This window comes from Urocitellus parryii, chromosome 12, assembly GCF_045843805.1.
Source record: "Urocitellus parryii isolate mUroPar1 chromosome 12, mUroPar1.hap1, whole genome shotgun sequence".
In the NCBI taxonomy this organism is placed as follows: domain Eukaryota; kingdom Metazoa; phylum Chordata; class Mammalia; order Rodentia; family Sciuridae; genus Urocitellus; species Urocitellus parryii.
In genome coordinates, this window is record NC_135542.1 from 20,656,840 (window position 1) to 20,683,171 (window position 26,332).

Genomic DNA, 26,332 nt, shown 5'->3' on the forward strand with positions numbered 1-26,332 from the left:
AGAACATTTTCATCAGCCCCTAAGGAAACCCTTTCCCCATTAGCAGTTAGCCCCCATTCCCACCTCCTCCCAGCATCAGCAAACCACTCATCAACTTTTTATCTATGGATCTGCGTGTTACGGACATTCAGTACACATGAAGTCGCATAATATATTACCCATCATGAGCTTCTTTCACTTAGCTCAGTGTTTTCAAGGCTTTTCCATTTAGTGCTGTATTCTTTTTTTATGGCTGGATAATATTCCATTGTATGGAAATACCACCTTTTATTTGCCTTTCACCAATTGATGGACATTTAGCTCACTTCCACTTTTTGCCTCTTGTGACGAATTCTGCCTTGAACATTCATCTACAAGTTTTTGCTTGGACATGTTTCAAAGCTCATGGGTGCATGCCTGCTATCATTTGTCCCTTTAACTCATACTGAAGTTTAATTGCCAGTGTGGCAGTTAAGAAGGATTCATCTTTTTCTGGTGGTACTGGGTTAACTCTTGAGGATCTGGATAGGTAACCAGGACAGTGGTCATTATAATATGAGCCCAGCCCTCTTGCTGCTCTTCTGAAGGTGCCTGCCTCCCCTTCTGACTTCTGCCATGTTGATGAAGAAGCACGAGATCCCCACCAGATGCGGCTGCATCTTGACTTCTCAGCCTCCAGAATTGAGCCAACATGAAACTCTTTCCTTTGTAAGTTTCCCAGTCTCAGATATTCTGTTACAGCAACAGAAAATAGACCAAGACAGACATTTGAGTGGGATTACCAGGACCTATGGTAATTCTATACGTAGCCTTTTGAGGAACAGCTGGACCATTTTCCCAAAGCAGCTGTGCTGTTTTTCACTCCCACCAGCAGTGAAGAAAGTTCCAGCTTCTCCACCTTATCAGTAACCTTGCTATTGTCCATCTTTTTTATTATAACCACCCTGGTGTGTGTGACATGCGTGGTCTCCTGGTATGGATTTCATTTGTATTTCCTTGATGGCTAACAATGTTGAATATCTTTTCCTGTTCTTATTAGTCATTTTATGTCTTCTTAGAAAAATGTGTCTATTCTGCTCCTTTGCCCGTTTTAAAAATAGGTCATTGTTTTGTGCAGCAGAAACAGAATTACTCCAGACTATGTAACTTGTAAAAACAAACAAAAAAACAGAGACATATTCTTACAGTCCTGGAGGCTGGGAAGTTCAAGGTCCAGGGCCCACATCTGACAAGTGCTGTCTTGCTGCATCATCTCATGGCAGAAGGTGGAAGGGTGAGAGAAAGTTGTGCATATGCACATGCAGGAGGGAGGGAGAGGGAGAGAAGAGAAAAGGAGGGGAGAGGAGAGGGAGAAAGAGCAGAGAGAAGAGGAAGAGAGAAGAGAGACTGAACTCATTCTTTTGTCACCTGAAATAACAATGTTAGTTCATTCATGAGGGCAAATCCCTCATGATTTTGCCACCCCTCATAACCAGTCCCACCTCCAAAACCCTGGTGCATTGGGAATTAAGTTTCCTACACGTGAACACAGTCAAATCATAGCAGTCATGATCTTTTCCTTTTTCTTTTTCTGGATGATCAGAGATTGAACTCAGGGGCACTCTACCACTGAGCCACATCCCCAGCCCTATTTTGTATTTTATTTAGAGACAGGGTCTCACTGAGTTGTTTAGCGCCTCGCTTTTGCTGAGGCTGATTTTGAACTCATGATCCTCCTGCCTCACTGCCTGAGCTGCTGGGATGACAGGTGTGTGCCACCGTGCCGGGCAGCAATCATTTGTCTTTTATGATGGAGCATTCTTAATTAGCCCTTACCCATCCCTCAGTCTCAGGCAAGGCACCCTTTCTCAAGGAAGGTTTCCCAAGACCCACTTTGGGATTAGCTTGATTGTTTATCTTTCTCTCTTCTGGTCTGTGAGCTGAGGGCAATATGTCCGTTGTGCATGGCATGAAATGGAAACCCAGCAAATATCGATTGAATGAGTAAGGCTTTCTCCCTTTGAAGACTCTTTCAGGATAGTAACTGTGCTATGTACAGTGGCTATGAGGCCACACGATGTCCGCTGGTTCTTCCAGCATGTGTGTCTCCGTTTTGTCTGCCTCTAGACTTATCGTTAGAGTCTTTGCTAAACACTATGGCAAATTTCAGAACACAATATAACGTAGAAGTTGGAAATCCATAAGCATGGCCAGCTTGAAGTCAGCAAGGATGGCTGACCGGCTGGCCAAGAGAATCTACCTGATGGTTTCTAGAATGTCTGCCTTCACCCAGGGTCCGTGCCTCTACTCTGTGGGTTCAGGATTCTGGGCGAAGAAAAACAGAATGACAGAGGAAGAGAGTAGCCGAAAAGCAACACAGTCCACGAGATTAGAGCTCAGTAGTGATTCCCAAGGTGGTTCTTTCCCTCTACGTTATCCTAGATTCACAAGAGTGTGAATTAGGAGATAGAGAGTGAATTTTAATTTCCAGCAGGGCTGGGGTGGCAGGTCACATCCTCTTGCCAGGATGTTCTCTTCCTGGACACCAGCTGATGGTCAGGAGTTCCTTTAGCTATATGGGTCAGAACAGGAGGAGTCCTCTATCTGATCTGAATGCCCATGACTTTACAACCCACCATGGCCCACCACGGCCACCACAGAGATAGCCTTGCTGTGGCACCAAACAAGTAGTCCTGGCAATGATGGAGACAAGTCTTGGCACGACTTGCCCCTCCTGATCTGGGGCGGAGACCTTGTACCTGCAGTGCTTTTAAGACATCTGTGGAAAGTCTCTTCCAAATCATTGCAATACGCCCATGTCAGGAATGACCGTAATCTCCACAAATCCTCTCTTTTCAGTCTAGAAACAGTATTTTTCTCCATGACAGGAAGAAATGGCTCTGTCACCTGTTAATCAGGGAGTAGGGGTGGTGTGGAAGGAAAAAAGTTCCAGTTCTTGGTGGGAGGAGAGAGGAGGGCTCCTCTGGAAATCAAGGCCTCCTGTCCTGCTAGTGGCCAGAGTTGGTTTGGAGGCGTGGAAAGATGGGAGGATAAGCCAGAAACAGCCCACTTGTGTTCTCCTTTCCATAGGCCTCTCTCATTTGAGAAGTGCAACACATATCTGTCTGAAGATGAAATCCCAAGGCAGTGTCCCCCTGCCAGGCCCACAGTGTCCCCCTGCCAGGCCCACAGTTTCTGAGAAAGGCACAGGTGTGTATGTAAAACGGGGCGCTGTCTGCTGAGCAACCTGTTTGCCGACGGGCTGCCCTAGTGTCCCAGTGGCTGTTGGAAGGCCTCTGCTGAACTGATAAGATGTGCATCCTCACCTCTCCCAGCCCTGGATTGGCTTGCCCTGGTGGAAGCTGCCATTAGCCTGGTCATGGGACTATGTTTGACTCTGGGAACACCTTCACCCAGAAGTTCCTAGCCAGGGGGAAGCATGAGCGTTGCCTTTGGAACTGAAGAGACAGCGCAGGAAGGGGTAGGTGGGGGAGCAGGAGGGGTGGGTCGGCTCCAAGCCCCATTCCAGAAGGACTGAATCAGAGGCCTGGGCAGGGACACCTTTGAAAAGGTCAATGTTAGAGAAGCCTACACACGCTAAGGCCTTCATTTAACGCACTCAGGGGGCTCAGCCTCTTTGTTCATAAAGTCTTATGGGACCGTTTATTGTTTATCCAGCAGCTACTCTGATGGAAAAACAGGAAGGATAATTTTTTTTTTTTTTTTTTGGTGTTGCAGATTGAACCCGGGGCCTTGTGCATCTGAGGCAAGTGCTGCTCTACAAACTCAGCTATATCCCCAGCCCAGGATATAAGTTTTTGAGAAAAAGGAAGCACAGGTACTCTTGGTCAGTGAGAGTGGAGGATAGGAAAGGGAACGAGAGGGAGAGCATCACACTCACCTGAAAGATAAATTAACTCATAGAGCTTCAGTAAACCTCTCATGCCAGGGCTGCTGAGAGAGGACTCCAGAAAAGGCCACTCTCATTACACTAAGTGGGGAATGGAATACGGACGCCTCTCTTTTTCTTATAAATTACAAAAGACTTCTTTACTGGGGTATAATTTGCATACCTTGAAATTCATTCATCGTATGTATAGTTCAATGTGATGTTTTCAAACAACAAAAATTGTTTGTTTGGTGTTTTGTCATGTAATCATACATGCACTTAAAATCATGAAAATATATAAGCAAAAGCCCAGAAAATTTATAAATTATTCAATCATTCATAAAGAAGAACTGTTAACATTTTGATGTATATATAGCCTTCCATAATCTTTTTAGATATAAATGATTTTAAATAAAACACAACCACCTGGTGAAAATGTTTGTAACTTATCTTTTTGACTTTATAATATTCTTTGAGCAAAATTAAAACATGCTTTTTAAATGTAGATGTCACAAGCTAACAGGTAGAACTAGGGTATTAGATAAGAGAATCAGAATTCAGAGCAATCTAAACACCTCTTGGAGCCAAGTTAACCAGATTAAATGTAATTGGGATACATTTACAGTTCTGAAGTTAGGTTGGAAAGCCACAGGTCTTAGTTGTCTACAAATACCTTACCAGTAAACAATGTCAAAAGACTAATGCCGAGGCGTCTGAATAAAGATCCCACTCTGGGCTGTGCTGAGCTGACCACGCCAAGTATTATTTTCAATCCGTCGCAACCAAGTTCATGAAAGATTGACACCAAAGTCAGTCAAGACTGGTGAGTGCATACGGTTGAGACCCTTTCACAGTTGAGGATCAGCCATGGTCCACAGGACATCTTAAGCCCACTGTAGGAGCTATCCCAGTCCCCTCAGTTGGTTGCTCCTAAGAGATCAAGGGCAGGTGTTTTTAATTGTTAAGAGAGGCCTTTTGGCTTCTGTGCCTAGAACTGAATGGAGGGATTTGCCTTTATATCAATTTGGAAACGGACGTATAAGACTTAGTAAAAGAAACTGAGCGTTTAGTGCTAAGATGTTGAAGCTCATCATGGTGACTCTGGCTATAGACGGTCAGGGAGGTGGGGCACAGGCTACAGAGGGCTGGTGTTGAGAGCCACAGCCTAAGGGGCCCCAGCAAACTTCCAGCTGCCAGCAAACTTCCAGCTGCCGGCAGATGATTGGTTCACAGCGGCCCCAGCAACATCTAGCTGATTGGCTCCTCTGTGATGATGCTAATTGGAGATGCTCATTGAGCTGTTTCCCCGCCCTTTCAGACTGCCAGCTGATGATTGGCTCACAGTGGCCCCAGCAACATCTAGCTGATTGGCTCCTCTGCGGTGATGCTCATTGGGCTGTTTCCCTGCCCTTTTAGACCATGGAGCTGCTCATTGGGGGACTTCTTTGGCTCCGCCCACATGACCCAGCCAATCGGCCTCAAGAGCAGGAGGATTGTGGGAGTGGGAGAGGCTTGTGTATTTGTGTGAGGGGCTTGTGGGAAGCCGGTGGTGGCAGTTGGGCTCTGAGGGTTTTTCCCTGAGGAGCTGTTTTGTTTGGCGTGTGTAGTTCTAAAAATAAAGTTCGTTTCTTTTGACAAGTGGCTCCTGAATTGTGCCCAGCCAGACTGTGGCAGGCTGGCCTCTGGAGAAAAATGCTTCCGGCCATTCCTACAAAGGTTTGATTTTCACTATTGATAAGAGACTCAACAGCTATTATATCTTTTTTAAGCTCTCCTCCTCCTCCTCCTCCTCTGTAGCAGGGATTAAACCCAGGGGTGCTTAACCACTGAGCCACATTATTTTTTTTATATTTATTTATTTATTTTGCCCTTTTTTATTTTTTGAGACAGGGTCTTGCTAAGTTGCCAAGGGCCTCGCTAAGTTGCTGAGGCTGGTCTCAAACTTGTGATCCTCCTGCTTCAGCCTCCCGAGCCACTGGGATTACAGATGTGTGCCCACTATGCCCAGCTAAGTCCTCTTGAATTTGTGTTGCTTGCTCTGTGTTTCTTATTTTCCTATTTCTTAAAATTAAAGAGAGGTTAACATTAGAATAGTTCTTAAATTGTTTCTTCAAACCAAGGGAAAGCAAGAAAGCAGGTTTTACTTAGTCTTAACCCTGGCCAGATGGGGGTAAGGAAACTTGAGGACAGTTGTGGCTGCCAGATAGAACCAGGTGAGGCAGAAGGATCACAAGTTCAAGTCCAGCCTCTGCAAATTAGTGAGGACCTTTCTCAAAATAAAAAAAAAAAATAAAAAGGGCTGGGGATGTGTCTCTGTGGTAGAGCAACCCGAAGTTCAATTCAATCTCCAATTACCCCCACCTCCAATAAAATAAAATAAAATAACGAATGAAACAAACAAGAGACCCAGTCCTGGTGGTGCTCTGTACCAAGCCTGCTGCTTTTCTCTGCCAGCAACAGCAAATCAAGTGAAATGGCTTACGGACAAGGATATTTTTGTTTTCATCAGTCAGGCTGGGGTGTAGCACCGTGGGAGAGCACTTGCCTAGAATGCAAAAGTTTTCTCCAGGTCTAGAGGGAGGTTCTCAGGCTAATGATGTGGAGATGGAGATAAGTTTGCCACTCTGCCTTCTCTGCGTTTTTTTTCAAGTTGGTTACGCAACTCCAACCTCCTGAGCCTCATGGAAGGTGTCTCAGGCAGGAAGGAAAAAGGACCTCTTCCACGGGGCTCTCTCTTTTGTCTGGGTTGAAAATCTTTTCTGGGAAGTTGCCCCCCTGGCTTGACATCCTACTACACAGAAGGAAGTCAGCATGTCTTAGTCATGTGAGGCAGCCTAAACCTGGACCTAACCCAGTTGGATTCATTCTTTAGGGCAGGGCACATGGGCTTATTTCACAGCTAATGGTATTTTCCCAGCCCATTCCTGTCTAGCTCTGACTTCTCCTGAGTTCCGGGTGCTTGTCACCCACCCATGGTACATCTGCACTTGGGTGTCCGTCAGCGGCTCCAATGACACCTCTATAATTACCTGCATCCTACTTCACCCTGGAGTGGAGAGCTCCATTCGTCCACCAGAAATATCACTGAAGACAGCAGTGGTCATCCAGTGTCCAGTCCTGAGAGACCACCCCTTTTGGACTCTCCTTCCTCATCATGGTCCACATTAAATCAAGTTCCCTTGATTTTAACCTTTCCAGCTCAATGTACCTTGTGTCAAGCTTTTCAAATGAATCCTTTAATTATTGTAAATAGGGCTCTATAGGTATGAGTTTGTATGAGCGTATGAACATTTGCACAGTATAATGTGAGTTTTAAAAAAAAACTTAGGAGTATTATTGTGGCTTTTTAAAAATAATTTTTCCTTAGTTGTAGTTGGACACAAATTTATTTTATCCATTTATTTTTATGTGGTGCTGAGGATCGAACCCAGCGACTTGCATGTGCTAGGCAAGCGCTCTACCGTTGAATCACAATCCCAGCCCCTTATTGTTGCTTTTTTTTTTTTGAGGTTCTGGGGATTGAACTTAGGGACTTTTACACTCTAGGCAAGTGCTCAACCACAGTGCTATACCCCAGCCTGACTGATGCCATTTAAGTACACCAGCAGCTAACAAAGGGAAGAGAAAAACTATAGAATCTTGGTTTTTATTTTTTTTTTAATGTAATGGTACATATAGTTATTTACATGAACCTTTATTATTTGCTACTAATTACCTCGCAGTAAAACAGTAGTGAAAACAACAATAAAGCAACCCCCCCCAAAAAGTCCCCCAAAACCAAAACAAAAAAGATAACAACTATGTCTCAGATCAAATTTGATGCTTTATTGAATTATGATTGATAATAAGCTATCAATCATTCTTATGGATAATAGTGTAGTAGTATGGTGATAATTTGGTGACAATTTTTAGAATCCAATAGAAATGTCAACAGTAGTCCTGAAAATAAAGTTTAGGTAACATTGGGGTTTGTGGTTGCCAAAGCTGAGTTCCTCCTGTTTTACGTAGTGAGACTTGATGACAGGTGAGGTTGAAAGATAGAGAATGCTCAGGCAAGGCGAAGGGCAGAGGAGTGAAAGACCGGCCTAATTATTACCTCACACACACAGGATAATAAATATAAATTTATTACCATAATTACAGGGCTCCCAGGTACTAGAATGCAGGGCTGTGTGGCTATGAAAAGCACAGCCGGGACCAGCGCGGCCTGATGTAACCACACCTAACTCAGACTGAGGACCTTCGCTGCTGCCGAGGATACCTCGAGGAAGCAGGGAGTGGCCATAAATATAATAATAACTTATAATTATCTTAAATATGTTAATAAATAGACACATACATATATATAAATAATACTTCATAAATAACATTCCAAGGTCTCTCTTAAGCCCAGCTTCAAGAGGTAGTTTACTAAAAAGGACCTCACTCACTGATTCGTATTAAAAAACCATTGCGGCAGAAAGATAAAGGTAATATTCCTCCCCTTTAAAAAACCTTTTAATTAATTGACTATTTTTTTGGGGTGGGAGGGTACTGGAGATTGCACTACTGAGCCACATGCTCAGCCTTTTGTGTTTCATTTTGAGACAGGGTCTTGCTAAATTGCTGAGGCTGCCCTTGAACTAGAGATCCTTCTGCCTCAGCCTCCTGAATGGCTGAGATTACCAGGGTGCGCCACTGTGCCTGTCTATTCCAGCTCTCTTGAAAACAATAAAACTGAGGTCCCAGAAACTTATCCTATTTGATGAAGGGTCCAAGAACAACTTAGAAGCAGAAGGGACATAGAGGGAATGAAGTCCTGGGTCTGTGGCTTCTAATTCCAAGTGCTGCTGTGTTTTCTTCTGCCTTAGTTAACCCATCTGTAATGTGGGTAGAATCTATTTTGGTAGCCACAGTCAGTAGCCCTGTGGCTCTCCCTAAGAATGTCATGAAGAAGAATAATTAAAATGATTGGTACTCTGCAAAGTATAGGGTGTTCTCTAACTAACAAATAGCCTCCTATGTCAGTGCTTCTCTTACAAAGAGGGTAAACATTCATTTAGAATTACAAAGGCTCAGCCCATTCTCAGCACGTGACTGAGAGTAAAGAATTGACTCCTTCATGTACATGGTACATACGGACTGTCACCACCTCACAGAGGAGTGCACCCCACCGCGGAGGCTGGTTTTACGAAATCTGGAATTCTGTCATCGAGGGGAGGCCCCTGGCCATGTGCACCGCACTGTCCACCTTTGTGGCAATAAGCAGCTCCGGGTGGGCGGCCGAGGTGAAGTAGTTCATGCCACTGTGACTTTCCCAGAAGAAGATGAGGTTGGTGTCGCTCCCTGTGATGGTTTTTGGTGTCTCTGGCATCTCCTGGGATAAAGAGAACCGAATTCTGTTAGAGGACAGGAAGATGCTTCCCCGGGGAGCAACCCTCTAGCACGGTGACTCCAACGTGACCATGCGGTTTCTTCATTCATTTGCTCGTGAGTCAGGCATTTCCACATGCCTCTCGGAGGCCTGGCCCCACTTATTCACAGGAGTTGATTTTCTTAGTTAATTGGAAAGAAATTTTAATTAGTCATGACCGCCAATGACACTGGTGTCTCACTGTGTCCGGGGGAGCCGGGGACAAGCATCGATTGCTGTCTTCACCAAAGGCCTATGGCGGGGATTCTTAGCCCTCTAAGCATGCTGACCTCGAATAGTGTAAGTCACACCTTAGGGGAGCCATTTAGCATTTAGATGGCATTTATTTCCATATTTAAGTCAAAAAATGAAAGGTTAAACATACACAAACACCTTCCCAGTTATTCCAGGAACTGAATCTTTGAAAAGGATCTCTTTAGACTGAGCTCCTCCTGTGAGTGAACCGATACTGGCAATACTTTCATGGAAAAATGAATTTCACTTTTCGAGTTGAGACACTTCTTCCCTACACTCTTATTTATTTATTGGGTACCAGGGATTGAACTCAGGGGCACTCGGCCACTGAGCCACATCCCAGCCCTGTTTTGAATTTTATTTAGAGGCAGGGTCTCCCCGAGTTGCTTAGCGCCTTGCTTTTGCAGTGGCTGGCTTTGATCCTCCTGTCTCAGTCTCCTGAGCTGCTGGGATTACCACACCCAGCTTCCCTACTCTTTTAAATCTAAAAGAAATAAGTATTCCTCTGAGGTTCCCTTGAGGTTTTCAATGTAGGCAAAGATTTTATTTCCCAAATTTATTCCTCTCCTACCTTTAGCCATCTCGGCAAATGGAGTTCCTCTTCTATTTCCTGTTGGGTATCTCTCTAACTAGGACCCATTCTAATTCTTCACAGCCTCTCTTTTGCTCTACTGCATGACCACAGTCATAGCCCCAAAACTGGGCTCTTTGCCTTCTCCTCTGCCTGCCTTCCGGTCTCTTCTTCACGTAAGAGATCTAAGTGAGGTCGGGGCACTGCACTGTCTGAACCCGCCTCCAGTGGCCCTTCGCTGTCCCTGAAATGAAATCCAAATGCAAGCTCTACAGGCGCTGGCCTCTGAACGTCCTTCCTCTTTCTCACAGTGCACCAGCTCCAAGGGACCTAAGCTTCTTCGGATCCTCAGAAGACTAAGGTCTAAAAGGCTGAGGACTCTGACACACCCTGTCTCCAAAGCTGCTGGCACTCTGTCTGAACAAACAGAAGGCTCCGTAAGCAATACTTGTTGAATACAAAAAAGGCCGAAGCTGCTGCCCTCGGCTGTGGAGACCGTTTTCATATGAATGGATCCTGTGGCAGGAGTTCTAGCTGGGGATAGGGGGTGCTGGATTTGACCTTTGCCTACTTATCAGCAGAGAACAGCTCTGTGGCTGCAGTGGGCTGGGTATATACGTCTGTTCTCTCCAGGGGTGGGGGGGTGGCAGGGATGAGGGGATAGGGTGAGGGATGATGGTGCCACCCAGGAATAGAGAGGCACTGGAGGACTCAGAAGGCCACGGTCTGCTTCATGCTCTTAGCAGGTGATGGGTCCTCTCTGACCTCAGTTGCTTCCTTCAGTTCCTGGAGGCAGACCCCACTGTCTCTATGCTGAGGACCATGTAGGATGGACCGTGGCTGTCAGTCAGGGTGGATGGAGTAAACAGATGCCCGGGGCTGGGAGCAGAGTAGGGTCAGCCAGACAGAGGAATAAGAAGCCAGAAGGCAATTGATCTCCTCTATTCTCTCTCTCAGATGCTGCTGGGGTTGCCTCTGAGGACAGGTAAGAAGTCTGAGAGAGGTAGGGACTGTGGGAGGAAGGAAAGAGGATCAGGCCATGCTGCTGGGGGTGTCTGCCTGTTGGGATCCTTTATAAACCACAGGAGGTCAAGGAGGCAAAGCCGGACAGAGACAACTGACCTTGAGCAACACAGGTTCGTCTTCTTCTTGGGCACTCACGAAGAGATGCGTCTTAGAGATTCTTAGCGTCACTGGAAATTTGGAATCCTCTGTTGTTGAAATGTAGGCACCCATGTCGAATTTCACTGGTAGAGAAAAGAGCCAAAACAGAAAATCAGTCCATTGTATTTATTGTTTTTGTATAAGATCATGTGTTTATTGGGGGTGGGGGTGGGGAGAGAAATTAGGTCTCCAGGCAGGTCAATATTTAATGTTTTTAGAATTTTCTATGTCAACACACTGCTCAGGGACTCCATGAGCATTTGTAGGCCCCCTTGTAGATGTCACGTTGGTGGAATGAGATCCTGCAAGTTCTGAGTTCATGAGTTCATCACGACCTACAATGGAGGGGTTTAGGAAGCTGGACCATAGGAAAAGCAGTCCAGTTTTCCTGGGATCAATGTGTAGTAAGGGCTGTCACTGTGCCTTCTGGTCTGGGCATCCCACTTTGGGGTATAACCAGGTGGGGGAAGACAGTAATAGATATGACGGTGTTGGCAACAGAGCTACTGAGCCAACCCTGGCCCCACAGAGCAGCACTTGCATACCCCAGTGCCACTAAAATGGCAAATACATAGACAGCGCCCAAATGTGCAAATATTGGAGTAATGTTCAGTAGAAAAAAACAGAATGCAAAATACTCTGTAAATGTCACAGATCCAAAGCTTGTTCACCAACGTGCTTCCAATCAGAAAGAGCCCTGCATGTCTATTGCAAAATCACCTCTCTGGATCTTTGAAAATAGTTTTGTACACTGATGACACATCCTGTGACAAAAACAGGCTTAGCATGGAATTTGGATCTGTGTGACAAAAATTTTCGGACACTTGAATTTCATTCTTGAGACCACAGTTACAGCCTAGTGGCTGTTTTGCCCCACAACTGTGTTATCAAAGACAGCAGGACGCATCCTAATTGATGGTCAGGCTTTCTATGGAGAATGACTGCGCCTCATGGGTGTCTGGCTCAATCTGAGTAAGTCATTAACACTCTGAAACTCAGTTTCCTCATCTTTAAAGCCGGGGGGAAGAATATTTGTAAGAACCAAGAAGACAGCACTTCAGAAGGCTGTGTGCTCCCCTCCTCGACCCCCACCTTGAGGAAAAGGCACATCGGTCCTGCCTAAGCTTTTTACGAGGGTGATACGCTTTCTCCTGTTCTAGAGGATCTGTGCCAACCAGGATCTAGAGGGGTGTTTTTTTTTTTTTTTTTCTAAAGCAGAAAGCTTGAAAGAAAGAAGAGGAAGGGAGGAGCTAAGTTGGCCTGTTACCTTCCTGGTCCTGGTCAGTTAATGACGTAGCCTTGAGGTACTGAGATGTCGGGTCTTGGATTATACTCTGATGGAGGGGGTCATTCAGGGCAAACTCCTTTTGGATGATCCTTTTGTAGGTGTAACTCACATTGTTCTGGAGGAGGCGAGATGCGGACCGGGGCTTGATGGGCTCTGAAACCATTAGTGCAATTTCAGAATAATGTCTACATATGAATGCAGAGGACACACGCACCTTACAGGCTAACACCAGCCTAGCCAGCGGTGCTGGAAGGGCAGCAGGCCTAGCTGAGTCCAGGGGAGGAAACAGAGAGATGCAAAGTCAGTCAGCGCTAGACTTCACTCTAAGAGTAGCCTTGTGACGACTTATTTGTTTCTTTTTAAACTGATTTCTCAGGCAATAGTTTTTTTTTTAAAGAGGTTATTTGTGTGACTTTCTCATTTTTGGTTATCGGGAGGTTTCTAAGTGGCCAGGAAGACTACCAGTGTCCCTATCTATGTTTTCAAATGAATGCATTCTGAGATCAAAGTTATAAATTCTGAGCAGCAGAAGTGAGTTATTTTCATGCCCTTTCTTCTATTTTCTTGTATTTTAAAGCCTTCTCAGGTGAACATGTATCATTGCTTAGGAATAGTCTTAAAAACATATATATATATATATATATATATATATATATATATATATATATATATCCTGTTTATGTTTCATTAAGGCATGGGGGAAACCCAGGATGATGTTAGTCAACTGAGTTAGATGTGAGGGCTTCCCGTGTACAGGTGTGTGGGCAGGCTACACATCTCCGGGAGCTGTTTTCTCCTATGTAAAAGGAGAGTGTGAGGTTGTTGCAGGGCAAGGAGAGAGTGCAACATTAATAAATGAGTGGTGTTGGTCATATTAATAGAGGTGGCAGTAGTGATAGTGGTAACAGTAACAACGGCTAGCATTTCTTGGGTGGTTACTCTACACCACACATTATTCTAGTCCAGAAGTTTGAGAGTGATGACTCATTTAATCTTTACAATCAAATGAGGTAGGAACTCCAGGGGAGAGTAAGTACCAGAGAGTAAGGAGGCAGAGCTGGTAAGGAGAGGTAACCCTCTAACAGTACAGAACTACTTTCTCCCAACACTCTAAAAGTCACCTGACGTTTACAACAGGCCAAGAAAGGAGCCCAGAAGTGAGGATTCCAGCCTCAGGCCACTGCTGATCTCTCCCCCTGGAGAATGGCCAGTTACCCCTCCTTTGGAGGTCAGCAGGCTGAACCCTGGCTGCCTCTGGTTTATTTTGACTCAGACCTCTTAAGAGCTAGAGGCTGAGGACACCTGGTGCAGGGTCCTTACCTTCTTCTAGGTCGTAGGCAATGGCCTCCAGGTCGTCATCGGAGATGGGCTGATGGAAGCTCAGCCGCCTCTTCTTCAGGGTCTTCCCGTTGGCAGACACCAGCACCAGGCTCTCCTTGAAGGTGAGCTTGGACGTCTTCGAGGTTTCCGAGGTGCTCCGAGACATCAGCTTGTCCACGCAGGTCTCACCAAGTGAGTGGTAGCTCGTGGTGTAGAAGGATTTCTTTGAAGAAGAAAAAATGGCCACTGAGTGGCTATGGATGGCCCTGGAGAGGGACTCCTTTCAGAGAGCTACGTTCTGCAGACTGGGTGAGGGGGCTCTCTGGGTGGGTCTGGGACTCCATGCGGACTTTTCCCTCCCTACTTCCTTTCTCTGTGTCTTGGGAAGACTTGCATCCCTCTGACAGCTTGAAAATGAGATGTTGTCACGTGCTACATTAACAAATGATCTCAGTAGGGGGCAGCCTTACCAGCCGGTGGTGCCCCTCGGGGAAGCCTCTACTTGTTAGTGCTTGAGATACAGTCACCTCTGTTTCCAAGGGTTCCGTATTCTCAGAGCCAACCAACCTCGCGTGGAGAATATTTGGACAAGAAATAGATGTTTTCCTCGTCTCTATTTCCTAAACCATGCACTCTAGCGATGATTTACATAGCAATTGCCTTGTGTTAGGGTCTCAAATAACTTAGAGATGATTTAAAGCACCCAGGAGGATGATTTGTGGAGGTGATTCGCAAATACTAGCTGTCCCCTGTCAGGGTCCTGAACATCTGAAGATGCTGGGATTGCAGGGTCCTGGAACCCATGCTGCGCAGATGCCCAGGGATGGCCAAACTCCTCTGGGTGGGGACAGCTTTTAAAGCCGGTGCCACAGCACACAAAATAGCACCTCTGGGCGAGGGTTTGAGATTTGTCTCTCAGTCGGTCTGCTTCTCCACCTGGCTGCCGGCAGGGGTGGGGGGGGCTGCCCCTCACCCCTGGAGCTGGCAGGAGAGAGGGTGACCACATCAGGTCAGGTCAGGAGACAGACCCCCTGTGGTGTGGCCAGAGGGGCCCATCTCAGGATGGCCCAGCTAACTGCCTAAAGACTGGCCCCGGAGCTGTCATGCTCAGGGTTTCAGGATAGTTCTGCTCTGTTCTGGAAAAGCCGGAGAAAGTGAAGAATGCCAGCCACCACCAGTAGAGCCAGGCAAGGGCTGAGCTCCCGAGGTGGAGGAAGTGCTGGGTGACAGTCGGCTCTAAGGATCACAGCCCTGGCTCACCTGATGCAGAGACAGATGGTCCATGGTGGAGTTGTAGTCTTCATCTTCACTGTCAAGAAAAAGAGGAAGCCAGTCATTTCACTGGGCTCACCGGGCATCCTCTTTTAACAGGACACGCACGCGGCCTTGACCGCTACCGTGAGAATCAGGAGTTCTCCTATACACAGCAATCCCTACTTACTAATTTGGAATTAATCATCTTTAGAACAGGCCTCGCACTTGATTTAGGCCTCACCTATGAACCTAACGACTTGGAGAGCTTTGTTGAACTTAAGCTCCTGGAGAGAAAAGAGCAACTTTTGCAACAGCAGGTAGGAACTCTGCTTTGGTGTATTTGCTAAAACAAATTCCACGATGTAAACTTGGCAAAACATCCAGGCAACAGCCTGATAGCCCAGTTTGTGTTAGTATTTACCCTGGGCAATGGGAACATCATGAAACACTCCCTCATTTTAACTTTCTGATCACCGAGATCTTTCTTCTGTATTGGAATGAGGTTTGGCAGTGTGCCTTCAGGGCTTGTATGGCCAGGCAGCCATTTCCTCCTCCTCCTGATCAAGATCAAAATCCCTGAGAATGGGTTCTCTCTCAGACAGTGCACTGTATCAGGGCTCAGCTGAGGCCAGACCGAAGTTGATGCTGACCCGAGTAGGACCCAGCGTGCCTCAAAGCTGGCTTCTTTTTTGGTACCAGGATTGAACCCAGGGGTACTTTACCACACTGAGCCACATCTCCAGCCCTTTGTATTTTTGTATTTTGACACAGGGTCTCACTAAGTTGCTTAGAGTGTCGCTGAATTGCTGAGGCTGGCTTCAAACTGGAGATCTTCCTGCCTCAGCCTCCTGAGCCTCCGGGATTACAGGTGTGCACCACGGCTCCCAGCTAAAGATAACTTTTCTAAAGTGTCCATCTGCCAGCCAATGTGATTTTAGTTTAACACGCTGGACGCTTAGTTTCCCTGGGTTTTTCTCTGAATCTTCTCTGAGTTCAGGGCCAGGGTGCCACTCCATAGCCTCTGTCTGTTGGCCCCATGTAACACCTACCTGGAGTCTAGTAAGCCTTGAACCCCTCATTAAATCACAAGAGGTAGGACATATTTTTTTCCTGTTTTTTATTGGTATGTATAATGACGGGAGTTGCTGTTACATATTCTTAAATGCACACAATATAACTATAATATTTGGCCAGTATCACTCCAGTGCTTCCTTTTTCTCTCCTCCTTCCTCCCTCATTCTCTTTCCTCTGCTCGTCTGATCCCCCTTTGATTTTCATGAGATCCTCCACCCACTTTCTTTTCCTCTTTCCTCTCTAGCTTCCACACATCGGGGAAAACCCACGACCCTGACCTTCTGAGTCCGACTCATCTCCTGGGAGCGTGGGGCTCTGGGGACCTGCTTCTTACCTGTAGCAGTCCTTCAGGTCTTCGAACAGGTCAGGGACTTTGGCCATGCTGACTTCTGCAACAGAGAACAGGGTGCTGTCAGCCAACCAGCCTCCGGCCCTGGCCCTCGGTGGGGAGCTGGCCGCCAGGTTTCCCCCGTTCTTCTCAGTCTCCTGCATCCTCTTCTATGCCCCTGCCTCCTCTACTCAACGGGAAGCTCCCTGGAGAATGTCCTATTCCTCTTGGTATTCCTATTGTCCCCAACCCAGTGCACGGCCCAGTGTAGACACTCAGTGCTCAGATGGATTAAGACAAAAAACCCCTGAGGATGAAATGCAAATCCAGGGCAGAGACAGAGTGGAAAACTTTCCAGTTTTCTCCTATAGTTTTTGAGAGCTGACGTTCCCTCCCGGAGGAAGACACAGCTGTGTCTCAGACGCCCTCCCAGGGATCAGTTTGGCTGCCCCTCAGTTCCCCATCAGTAAAACAAGAGTCTTTTCCTGGAACCTGACTGTGATTCTAGCCCTCACACCAAACCAGGGCAGGACAAGAAAAGAAGGAAGGAAGAGGCCAGAATTTCATAGAAGTTAGTCTGAGAGTCAGCAGCCCAAGCCAGAGGTGGAGGAAGGACAGTACCTTTGCCGACTCAAACGCCAAATGACTCCCTCTCTGCCTGGAAGCTCAGTCCTGAGTCAGGCTCCCTTGGCCTTTTATAATTGACTCCTTTGAGTAGGTGTGGACTCCTCTCATTGCGTCATGGGAAATTTACAGGAACTCAACTGGCCTTGTGTGTCCATGTTCATTCAAGTTGATATGCTCCAGAATCCATTGGTAGTTTGCAAAATGTCCAAGGCTGGAAGTTGACTTGGTTCCTTTATTTATTGCTTGCTCCCTGCGATTATAAACATGTAGCCTGAGAAAAAGGGAAGGAGGGCAGGAAGCTTATCAACTTTCTAAAAATAAATCATGGGGAGGAAGAATAAAAAAAATCCCCAAATCACAAATATAGAAAGCTAGAGTGGCAGGGAGCTTGGTAGCTATACTTGGTGTTTTGATTTAATTTGTTCACCGGGTCCCAGGGATGAATGTGAACTGGCAGGGGAGCTGGCAGCCACCGGCAGCTACAAGGTGGCCTTTGAGGGAAAATGAACCGTTTTTTTTTTTTTTTCTGAAGAGGGAGGTTTGCTTGAATCAGACACGAATCTCTTGAGTATGGAGGGGCAGCCTCAGGGCTGCGTTAGGGTACAGAAAGTGATATTTATCACAAGAGTAATGATCCTTGTACCCATGTAAATTTTGTCAACATGTGTCCCACAGAGGTGACAGAGCTGTGGGAGAGAACCCTCAGCCCCAGCCACATGAAGGCACAGTGGCCCTTGCAGAGTCAGGGGACAGGCTGGTTTTCCCTGGGGGCGAGGCCATGCTGTGTGCGGCTGGATGGGGAGGTGAGGAGTGGCCCAGGCTGAACAAGTGGCTCCATGTGGGACGGAGGGCAGGGAAGGGGAGGCTCGACCTCGGGGTTCCCTGGTTCTTGTTATTAAAGGCTTTTTCAGTGTCCAGAGGCCAGCCCAGCTCAGGTGGCAGAACATCAGACCCTTAGCAAATCAACACTCAGGCTCCTGTTGGAGTTTAAACCACGTACATTTCAAATAAAGGAAGGGGATGGAAGGAAAGGGAGAGAGAAAGGTAAAGAGAAAAGGCAAAGGAAAGGGGAGATACAGAAATGGGGTGTCGAAGCGCAGAGTCAGGACCCGGCGGCTGGTACAAGTGGTTTTCGGTACCCTTTTGGTCCTGCTCAACCGTAAATAACGGGGAGGGTCTTAGATGATACCAAGGTCTATTCCACATGTGAAATCTCTGATTCTGCTGCCAGTGTAGCTCCTCCTGTGTCCCGATAGTTATGAACAGAGCCACAGGGATGAGCGGCACCTTGGACGGGCACAGGAAGGGAGAGAAGGACAGTAATGGGCAGAGGCTAGGTGGCTCAGGACGGACCCCGTGTGGACAGTGATGTCTGTGGACTTCACATGTGTCCTTATCTTGTCTCCCTGTGGGGCTGCACAGAGATGTTCACCCTGGTCACCCCTGCCTCGGGCATCGTGTGAGGACAATGACCAAGACCGATTGCAGGGCACACTGTGACTGTGGGCTGCTATGGAGATATAAGACAACAAAAATAATAACAATGCTAATGATGGCTTCTGTCGCTGGGGAACCTGCGTAGTCATTACTGTGTGCCTCAGGTCGCTGGAGAAGATAAGAGTTCTCCTGGAAATACGTCGGTTTGAAAACTACAACATAGAGGGCACAGTCAGGTGGAGGCCGCCATGGAGGCCCAGGAGCTATCTGGTTTCTGGGAACAGAGCAGGCACCTCTTTGGTAATCCAGGAAAATACCCGAGGTGCCATCTGCGGGCACACCCAGCCTGGGCCCATTTTCATCCCTCGGTTGCTCAGAATTCCCCAGATGTGGTTGTTGAATTTCTCAAGGAGAGTCTGGTTGAGAAATAGCAGGCTTGTTTAGCATAGAGCCCAGCTTACCCTTCACATGATCTTCTTAGAAGCAGTTTTATTTTTTTGCGGGGGGGGGGGCGTAGGGGCACTGGGGATTGAACCCAAGGATGCTCAACCATTGAGCCACATTCACAGCTCATTTTATTATTATTTTTTTTGAGACAAATTCTCACTAAGTTACTAAGGGCCACACTACGTTGCTGAGGCTGGCCTTGAACTTGCTATCCTCCTGCTTCAGCCTCCCAAACTGCTGGGATGGCAGGTGTAGGTCACTATGCCTGGTCTTAGAAGCAGTTTGTAAGTGAAAGGTGGGGTGGTGAAGGCCGGAGTGAGGGGGGCCTCACTTTCTTGGGAGGAGCTTCTCTGCCAGTGTGCCCAGACCACCTGTTCTGGGGAAGGAGAGAGAATGGCACTGGGTGGGGCTTCCCTGTGGTCTGGTATGTGTGGGGCTGGCTTCTGGTAGGGACTTGGGGTGGCTTCATATCTGCACCTTTTGACTCTCAGAGAGGAGACCTCAAAAACCTCTCCTTGACTCATTGTCACCAAAATCCTTCAGAAAAAGTTGGTTGTGCATTTGTTCTGGGCCACAGGGTTTAATAGGCACCAGTGTTTTTCTTCTGTGACCCCCCCAAAGTAGGTATGATGAGAAATATTTGAAAAAAGTCTCCGTACCAAGCACGTGCAGATAGCTTCTTCTTCACGCCATTCGTGAAACGAAGCAGTACCACAAGCAGTCACATGGTGGTTTCCCTGTGCTCAGTAGGGTACGATATCCAGGGAGTGTTCAGAGCGTACAGGAGGATTGCGGATGGCGGGGGTCCATGGGATACTAAGCCATCTCACTCGGGGACTTCAATGACTAGGGATGCTGTTGGTGTGTACATGGGCTGGTGGTCCTGGAATGAGTTCCCTGTGGATATTTCCTTTATCCGGTGGCCTCTCCAGGGACTAGAGCACACATGAGCAGTCACCCGTTGGGGCAACTGAGGTTTTCGCCTGAAAGCCCTATTTCCTGCCCTATTTCGTTACCTTCTGCTTTTGAATCCCATGACAGTTAGGGAGGAGAAGAGGATTTAACCGAAGCCTGCTCCGTTGCAGTGTTGGAGCGCATGATCTCACTTAATCCGCTCATCAGACCTGCGAGGTGGGTATTCTTATCTCACTTTAGAGAAGAGGAAGTCAAGGCCTAGAGGAATGAAGCAACCAGTGCGGCTTCGAGGCCACCAAGTTGCGGAAATGGGATCCAGACTCCAGGCGGGCTTCACCAAACCACAGGGCCTGCTCTCTTCCTCAGCGCAGCCTCCCCCGGCCCGACCTGCACTCTTCGTTTTTACATCTTGTGCTTTGCCGGAGTCTTTGAGGGTCCTAGAATTATAGGTGAGAGGAGGATACGCCTCGGAGACCATGTCATTTAAACACTTCCCTTTATGCAAGAAGAAACGGGCTTGGAGGGAAGCCCTGTCCCAAGACCACCCGGAGAATTCAAAAGAGAGTGAGGGGAAAACTTGCAGCTGTTTATTGAATTCTTGCTCAAAACACGGGACTGCAAAGGGACACAGGCTCCTCAGGAAGAGGGAAGGAGTAGAAATGGTCTCCACCACGGCTTCTCACTCAGATCAGAAGGGGTTACAGAGCGTGAAGGGACATGGGAACACTCCACGGGGGTGGGATGCACAAGGACAGGGAGCAAACAGCTGTGCTCTCTGCTTTCCTGAGAGCTGACAGCAAAGGATAAACACTGAGGTCGTGACCAGAGGCTTATTCAATGGGGAGGGACGAGGGAACGTTCCAGGCCCAGCAAGACTGTGGGGGATGAGTGGATGGAGATCACTGAGGCCGGGGTGAGCAAGGCTGGTGGGGAGGACAGCGGGGCAGATGGGCAGGACGTCTGCCCAGGGCTGCATGGGGAGCCATGTGGGTCACAGGTGAGCTTTTAAAGGACACCTGCCTTCCAAAGCAAATTGGAGGATGCAGAGCAGTAGATAGTGACGGGGGCTTCATAGAGAACGAGACTGTTTCCGTAACGTGTACCTGGAAACCAGTCCTGCCACCGTGACTCAAGCTTGCGTGACCATGACCTCAAGGGCTCTGCACGTTCAGAGAGTAGAGGGCGGCTGTGCAGGGGCCGGGGAGACTTAGAAGGTGGCAGAAGCCGGCAGCAGTGGATGGCAAATCCCCCCTTAGCCTGCACCCTTTGTTCCTTTGTCTCCTAATTTATGGACCGTTTGGTTTCTAAATTCCCTTTCCCTCTTCTCTGGAGATGGTGACTCATAGAGCCCGCCCGGCCCCCTCTTTGCCCTCTCTGTGGATGCCCTTTAAAAATGAGTTTACCTGGAGCTTCCTGGGTGGCAACTGTCCTGTCTGGGCCTATCTCTTACCTGCCTTCCTGCCCAGCTATGGTTATCCAGTCACAAGTGCATTTTTAAAGAATTCTTCTTTTCTCTGGAGTCGTTCTCCTCATTGGAGTCATGGTTACCTCTGGTCTGAACTTGGTTCTCAACTTCAAAAAAATAACTTGCATTACTTTTTTCTATTCTGAAGAATGTATTCAATATTGCTAGGCTGGGGAAATGCAAAAATATAAAGAAGAATGTAAAATCTGCCAACAATTTAATAACTAGAGAGAATCACTAGGACTCTCCTTGGCCCATAGAGATTTCTTTTCAGACCACCAGGACACTCTGCATTCTTTAAATTTGCTGTCTGGGGAATAGATGGGGTGGACAGTGCTCACCAAGCCTCCATCTGCTCATCTGTGGGGCGGGTTGAGGATGCCATCTTAGTCTTTTGGTCTCCCCTGCGGTGAGGCTGAGGACACCTGGTGAGCTCTGGCCAATAACTGGGAGCAGTGAGTGACCGGTGCATGATGCTTCTCTGTGGGTGCACTCTGGGCCAGCCTGGCCTGGGTCAGGAATGACTTCCCCTGAGGACTGCCAGTGGTGAGGTGGGCCTGCCATGCATGGGAATGGAACAACCCGTTTGAGACTTTGCACCCGTGAGAAACGCATCTGTAATTATAAGTCACCAAGACTTGAGAGTCGGTGGTGTACCCAACTCACTCAGAGCAACTGACCCATGCTGCGTGAGCCATATGCCTCCATCATCTAACTCAGAGCAACTGACCCATCCCCCTCCCTCCTCACTACCCGCCTACATGGCGGGCATTGCCTCCCAATTCTTCCTTCAGCCATCATTTTCTTCTTGGACAGAATTGGGTCTAGATTAGGTTCCTCTTGTCATGCTCCCTTCCCTCTGGGAGAGGAATTTTCCAGTAAGGCCAATCAAGATCCTAAAGAGACATTTTCATTTTGGCCCAATTATAGATTCTAGATACAAAGAAAAATCAGCTATGGAAATGGAATGGCGGGTAATAGAGTACCGCTGAGTCAACGTGCCAGAGAATTGACATAATAGTTACATCAGTGATCTAGTGCTTATACGGTGCTTACAAAATTTGCAGAGCATATTTTATAAAATTAACATAAGCATTCGATGCCTACAGATAGTCAATACCAGAAGTCCTACACCCGGCCTGTTGTCCTCTCCCTACTCCTCCTGCTGGGAATTCCTGGCTGCAGGAGAAGGTGAGGCCTGACCAGAGCAGCAGAGGTGTGGGAGGGACTGGCAGGTGTGGTGCAGTGACTGGAGAGGAAAGAGACCAGATCTTCATCCTGGCCCTGATGCTAATTGATGGTGTGGCCTTGGCAGTCTCCACCTGTCTCTGGGTTTCCTCATTGAGAGAGGGAGGAGATGGGATGGCTTCCGGGGCTCTCCAGATTTCATGAACACCCCAACCATGACCGTGTCCAGCTTCATGGCCTCCCTGTGAACTGTTACGTTTGGTTACTAGACTCATTCCTTCCTGTCCTTCTCTAGTCTTTCTCTGGGTCTTGGAGAGTTGAGTCACAAATAGATTCAGGCTAAACTTTCTGCTTTTCTTTTCCCATTACTTCAAAGGCAAGCTTTGGATTGTTACTGGGAGTATAAATAGAAATAAGTTCCTTTTCTAGTATAGAAATGTGTAATCGTTGCTGATGAATTAGAAGGAAATGGCCACTTTGCCACATCTGTGGAGTGAGGCTGACTCAGCCTTGTTTTCTAGAAAGTTTGGTATCCACAGAAGACCATCTGGGCCCTCCTGGCCACAAGAAAAGGAAGTTTAGCTTTCTGAGGCTGAAAGTCTGACAAGTTTTGGAGGGTTTTGATAGGAAAATGAACATCCTAGGGAGAAAAAAAATACCATCTTAATTTTCCCTGTTCTGTATTCCTCCTTTCATGGTTGTCCTGTCCCTGGCAGGGCTGGGACAGGTGCTGAGGCTCCCCTGGGAGAGAAGCCACAGATGGGAGGCCGTGGGCTTGGGAGTGGAGCTGGGCAGGGGAGCAATGGGCCTGAGCCTGCCTCAACCTGCCTCTGGGCGCTGTCTGCAGAGCTGCCCTGGGTGGAGCCAGCCCTCCAGCTGCCCAGGGCTGTTGAGCTTGTGGGGAAGTCATGTGAAGACCACTCCGACCCAAGCAGAGGGCAAGGAGGCTGTACCAGAGCACGGTGGAGAGGGGGTCGCAGGAGCTGGGTGATAGCATGGGGTGCCGTCACGGAGGCCACGTTCAGCTGGGTGTTTGCTTGAGGGGTTGGATTTGCATCGTGGAGAGTGGACACTCCAGGCTGAGGAAACAGGATGAGGGAGGCGTATGGCTCACGTTTCCCCTCTCCACCCCGTGGCCATGGGCGAGTGGCTTGGCTTCTAGGGCTTTGGTGGCCTCATCCGTGAATCTGGGGCGGCCAGCCTCACTCACAGGGCTCCAGGGGATTACATCAGATTATGTTTTCCAGAATGTTCTGGGCAGTGTTGGTTTCCTTTCCCTTCTCTCTGGATGCCCAGCATTCACATCTCTGCATCTTGACTTGGTCTCCTCTTCCCTCCTCCCCTTCCTCCACGGGTGGGATTTAGCTCTTTCCTTTCTGGCCCCAGTGCAGGCCGCTCCTTGTCACAGGCGGGGAAGGACGGGCTTTCTGCAGGGCGTGTCAAAGGTGGCCAGCATATGACAGCATGTGACTGCATATGACAGCCATATGCAGTCATAGTCGAAGGAGTTGGAGGTACAGCCACTTGTCTGTGGCAGGGACAGCAGCAGGCCAGGAGGGTCTTCAGTTGTGGGTTCAACCGTCCACTGGCCCACTCGCTCCTTCATTCACAGACAGTGGGGTCGTCGCTTCACGAGTGTTGCTGAGGTGAGGACCGAGTGGTAAGTAAGACCCTCGTGGTCCCTCACCTCACGGAGGGCGTCTGCCAGCAGAGATGCCTTGTCATTCTCAGTTGCAGTGGCATCTCAGTCGGTTCACGTCGCCATAACAAAATACCACAAACTTGGTGGCTTATGAACAACAGGATTTATTTCCCACAGTTCTGGAGGCTGCAAGTTCCAGATCAGGGTGCTCACTGACGCGGTGGCTGCTGAGAGTCCACCTCTGGCTCACAGACGGCACCTTCTCATGGTATCTCACGTGGCAGAAGTGGGCAGAGAAGCTCTCCGGGGTCTCTTCTACAAGGGCACTACCTCCTGACCCAATCACCTCCCAAAGCCCATCTCCCGACACCCTCACATTTGGGATTCATTTCAACATTTGAGTTTGGGGGGATGCAAACCTTCAGTCCGTAGCAAGAAAGTCCCCGAGGAAGCACTATAATGGGAAGGATGGAGGTGCAGACTGATAGGGACAGAGCCTCATGTCCCTGGCAGTGTGAATGACATAGGTGGAGCCCTGGAGGATTGCTATGTGGAGGCAGCAGCCTCAGGTGAGACGGGCTAAAGGTGCCCCATGGCCATTTGTCAGCAGAACACCCAAATGCTTCCATGTGGACACACCTTGACCCTGAATTTCACTTTTAGAGCTTCATCCCAAGGGAGTTCACCCCAGGATTATATAAATAGGCACCTTATAGTTTAACTTTTTTTTTAACATTAAAGCTTTAGTTTATTAGGAATTTAATTGGGTAGGAGGAAGAGAATCTCACTTTTTGTTTCGTTTAAACGGTTTGCTGGTTCCCAAACGCCACTCACAGGTTGAGACACACTCCCCCTCTGGAAATTCTGAAAGTCTGGCATCTCAACGTAATTCTTTATCTTTCGGGCAACCTTTGAGGAAATCAGAGACCGGGAGTCAGATGCTTGATTTCCTTCCTTAAAGGCACAAGAGTATGTCACATCCCCTTGCCCCACTTGGTTTCTACGAACTCTGTCTTTCCATACTCTGTAAAGCCACTGGCTCAGCTCTAGAAATTCCCAGACCACAGAAAAAGCAGAACTAACTTGTGGAGAAACCTGGGAAACGCTTGTCTGTTGAGCTAAGCCCACCCTGCACCGTGACTCAGCGTGTCCAGAGGAGAATCAGCACTTTCCCGGCACTTCTCTCTTTCTGTTGTCCAGACTCAAGATCTCCATGTCATCCTGGGGTCCTGGTCAGCGGTCCTGCACACTGGGATGGCCTCCTTGGTATCGCTGCTTCCTGTACCACCCAGGGGCCCCTGCTGATCCCTGGCCCCACCTCCTCACTCACCCATGCCAGTCTGCTCCAGAACCTTCTGTAGCACATTCTTGCTCTGCCTGAACACCCAGGGAGGGCCTTGGTGCTCATAAATGAAAGCCCAGCTGTCAGATTTAGAAGGTCCCCCTAATCAGGTCCCATTTCATCTACCTTTCTTTGCATTACACAAAGACTTGAGAAAATGGTGGGACCAGGCCTGTAGTTGCCTCTGTTGAGGTTTTTTTGGAGCTGTTCCTCTAGTCCAACCTCTTCTGCCGAGGAGGAAGAACTTCCACTGCATTCTCATGAAGTTGGGGTGACTCCAGAGCTGGGGCACTTGCCGCTCGGGCATCAGCCTGCTCTGCAGTGGACAGCTCTTTTACTAGGACGTCCTTCCCTCTGGTGCACCGGTGCCGGTGAGGTGCTCAGTGAGTCCTGCTGTTTGTGCTGGGTATGCCCTTGAAGATGGGCACAGGGTCTGATGCTTCAGGAGAGCACTTGGGAATTGGGTGGGCTCTCCCTGGGCCCCTGAGCCCTCTCCACAGCCCCTTCCAGAGCTTGTTCCTCAGACCCCGCTGGGTGTTGGCTCTGATTCCCGGTGTGGGTTTTAGTCACGCTGCAACCGAGCAGAGGCAACTCTCACAGCGAACCACATTTTTCTCCATTTAAGTAAATGCTCTACGATTTTGTCTGCAGAAGCAAGGCCTGGCCAAACCATTTATGTTTGAGATGGGCTCGAGGAAGACTGGGGTGTCATGAAGCTGTCACTCTACTCAGTTATGGGGACAGAATTCCCATGTGCAGGGCCCTGAGGGGTTACT

General features: G+C 48.1%; 1 protein-coding gene across 1 annotated transcript; it reads right to left on the reverse strand.

Moving 5' to 3' along the window:
• Nucleotides 1-9,014: 9,014 nt before the first annotated feature.
• Nucleotides 9,015-16,546, reverse strand: Il1a (interleukin 1 alpha). Its single transcript, XM_026379972.2, has 6 exons — nucleotides 16,500-16,546; nucleotides 15,098-15,146; nucleotides 13,838-14,060; nucleotides 12,497-12,670; nucleotides 11,188-11,312; nucleotides 9,015-9,203 (listed from the first exon to the last, which is right to left on the reverse strand). Exons 1-6 carry the CDS (start codon nucleotides 16,544-16,546, stop codon nucleotides 9,015-9,017), a joined length of 807 nt encoding a protein of 268 aa, XP_026235757.1.
• Between the last annotated feature and the right edge of the window lie 9,786 nt (nucleotides 16,547-26,332).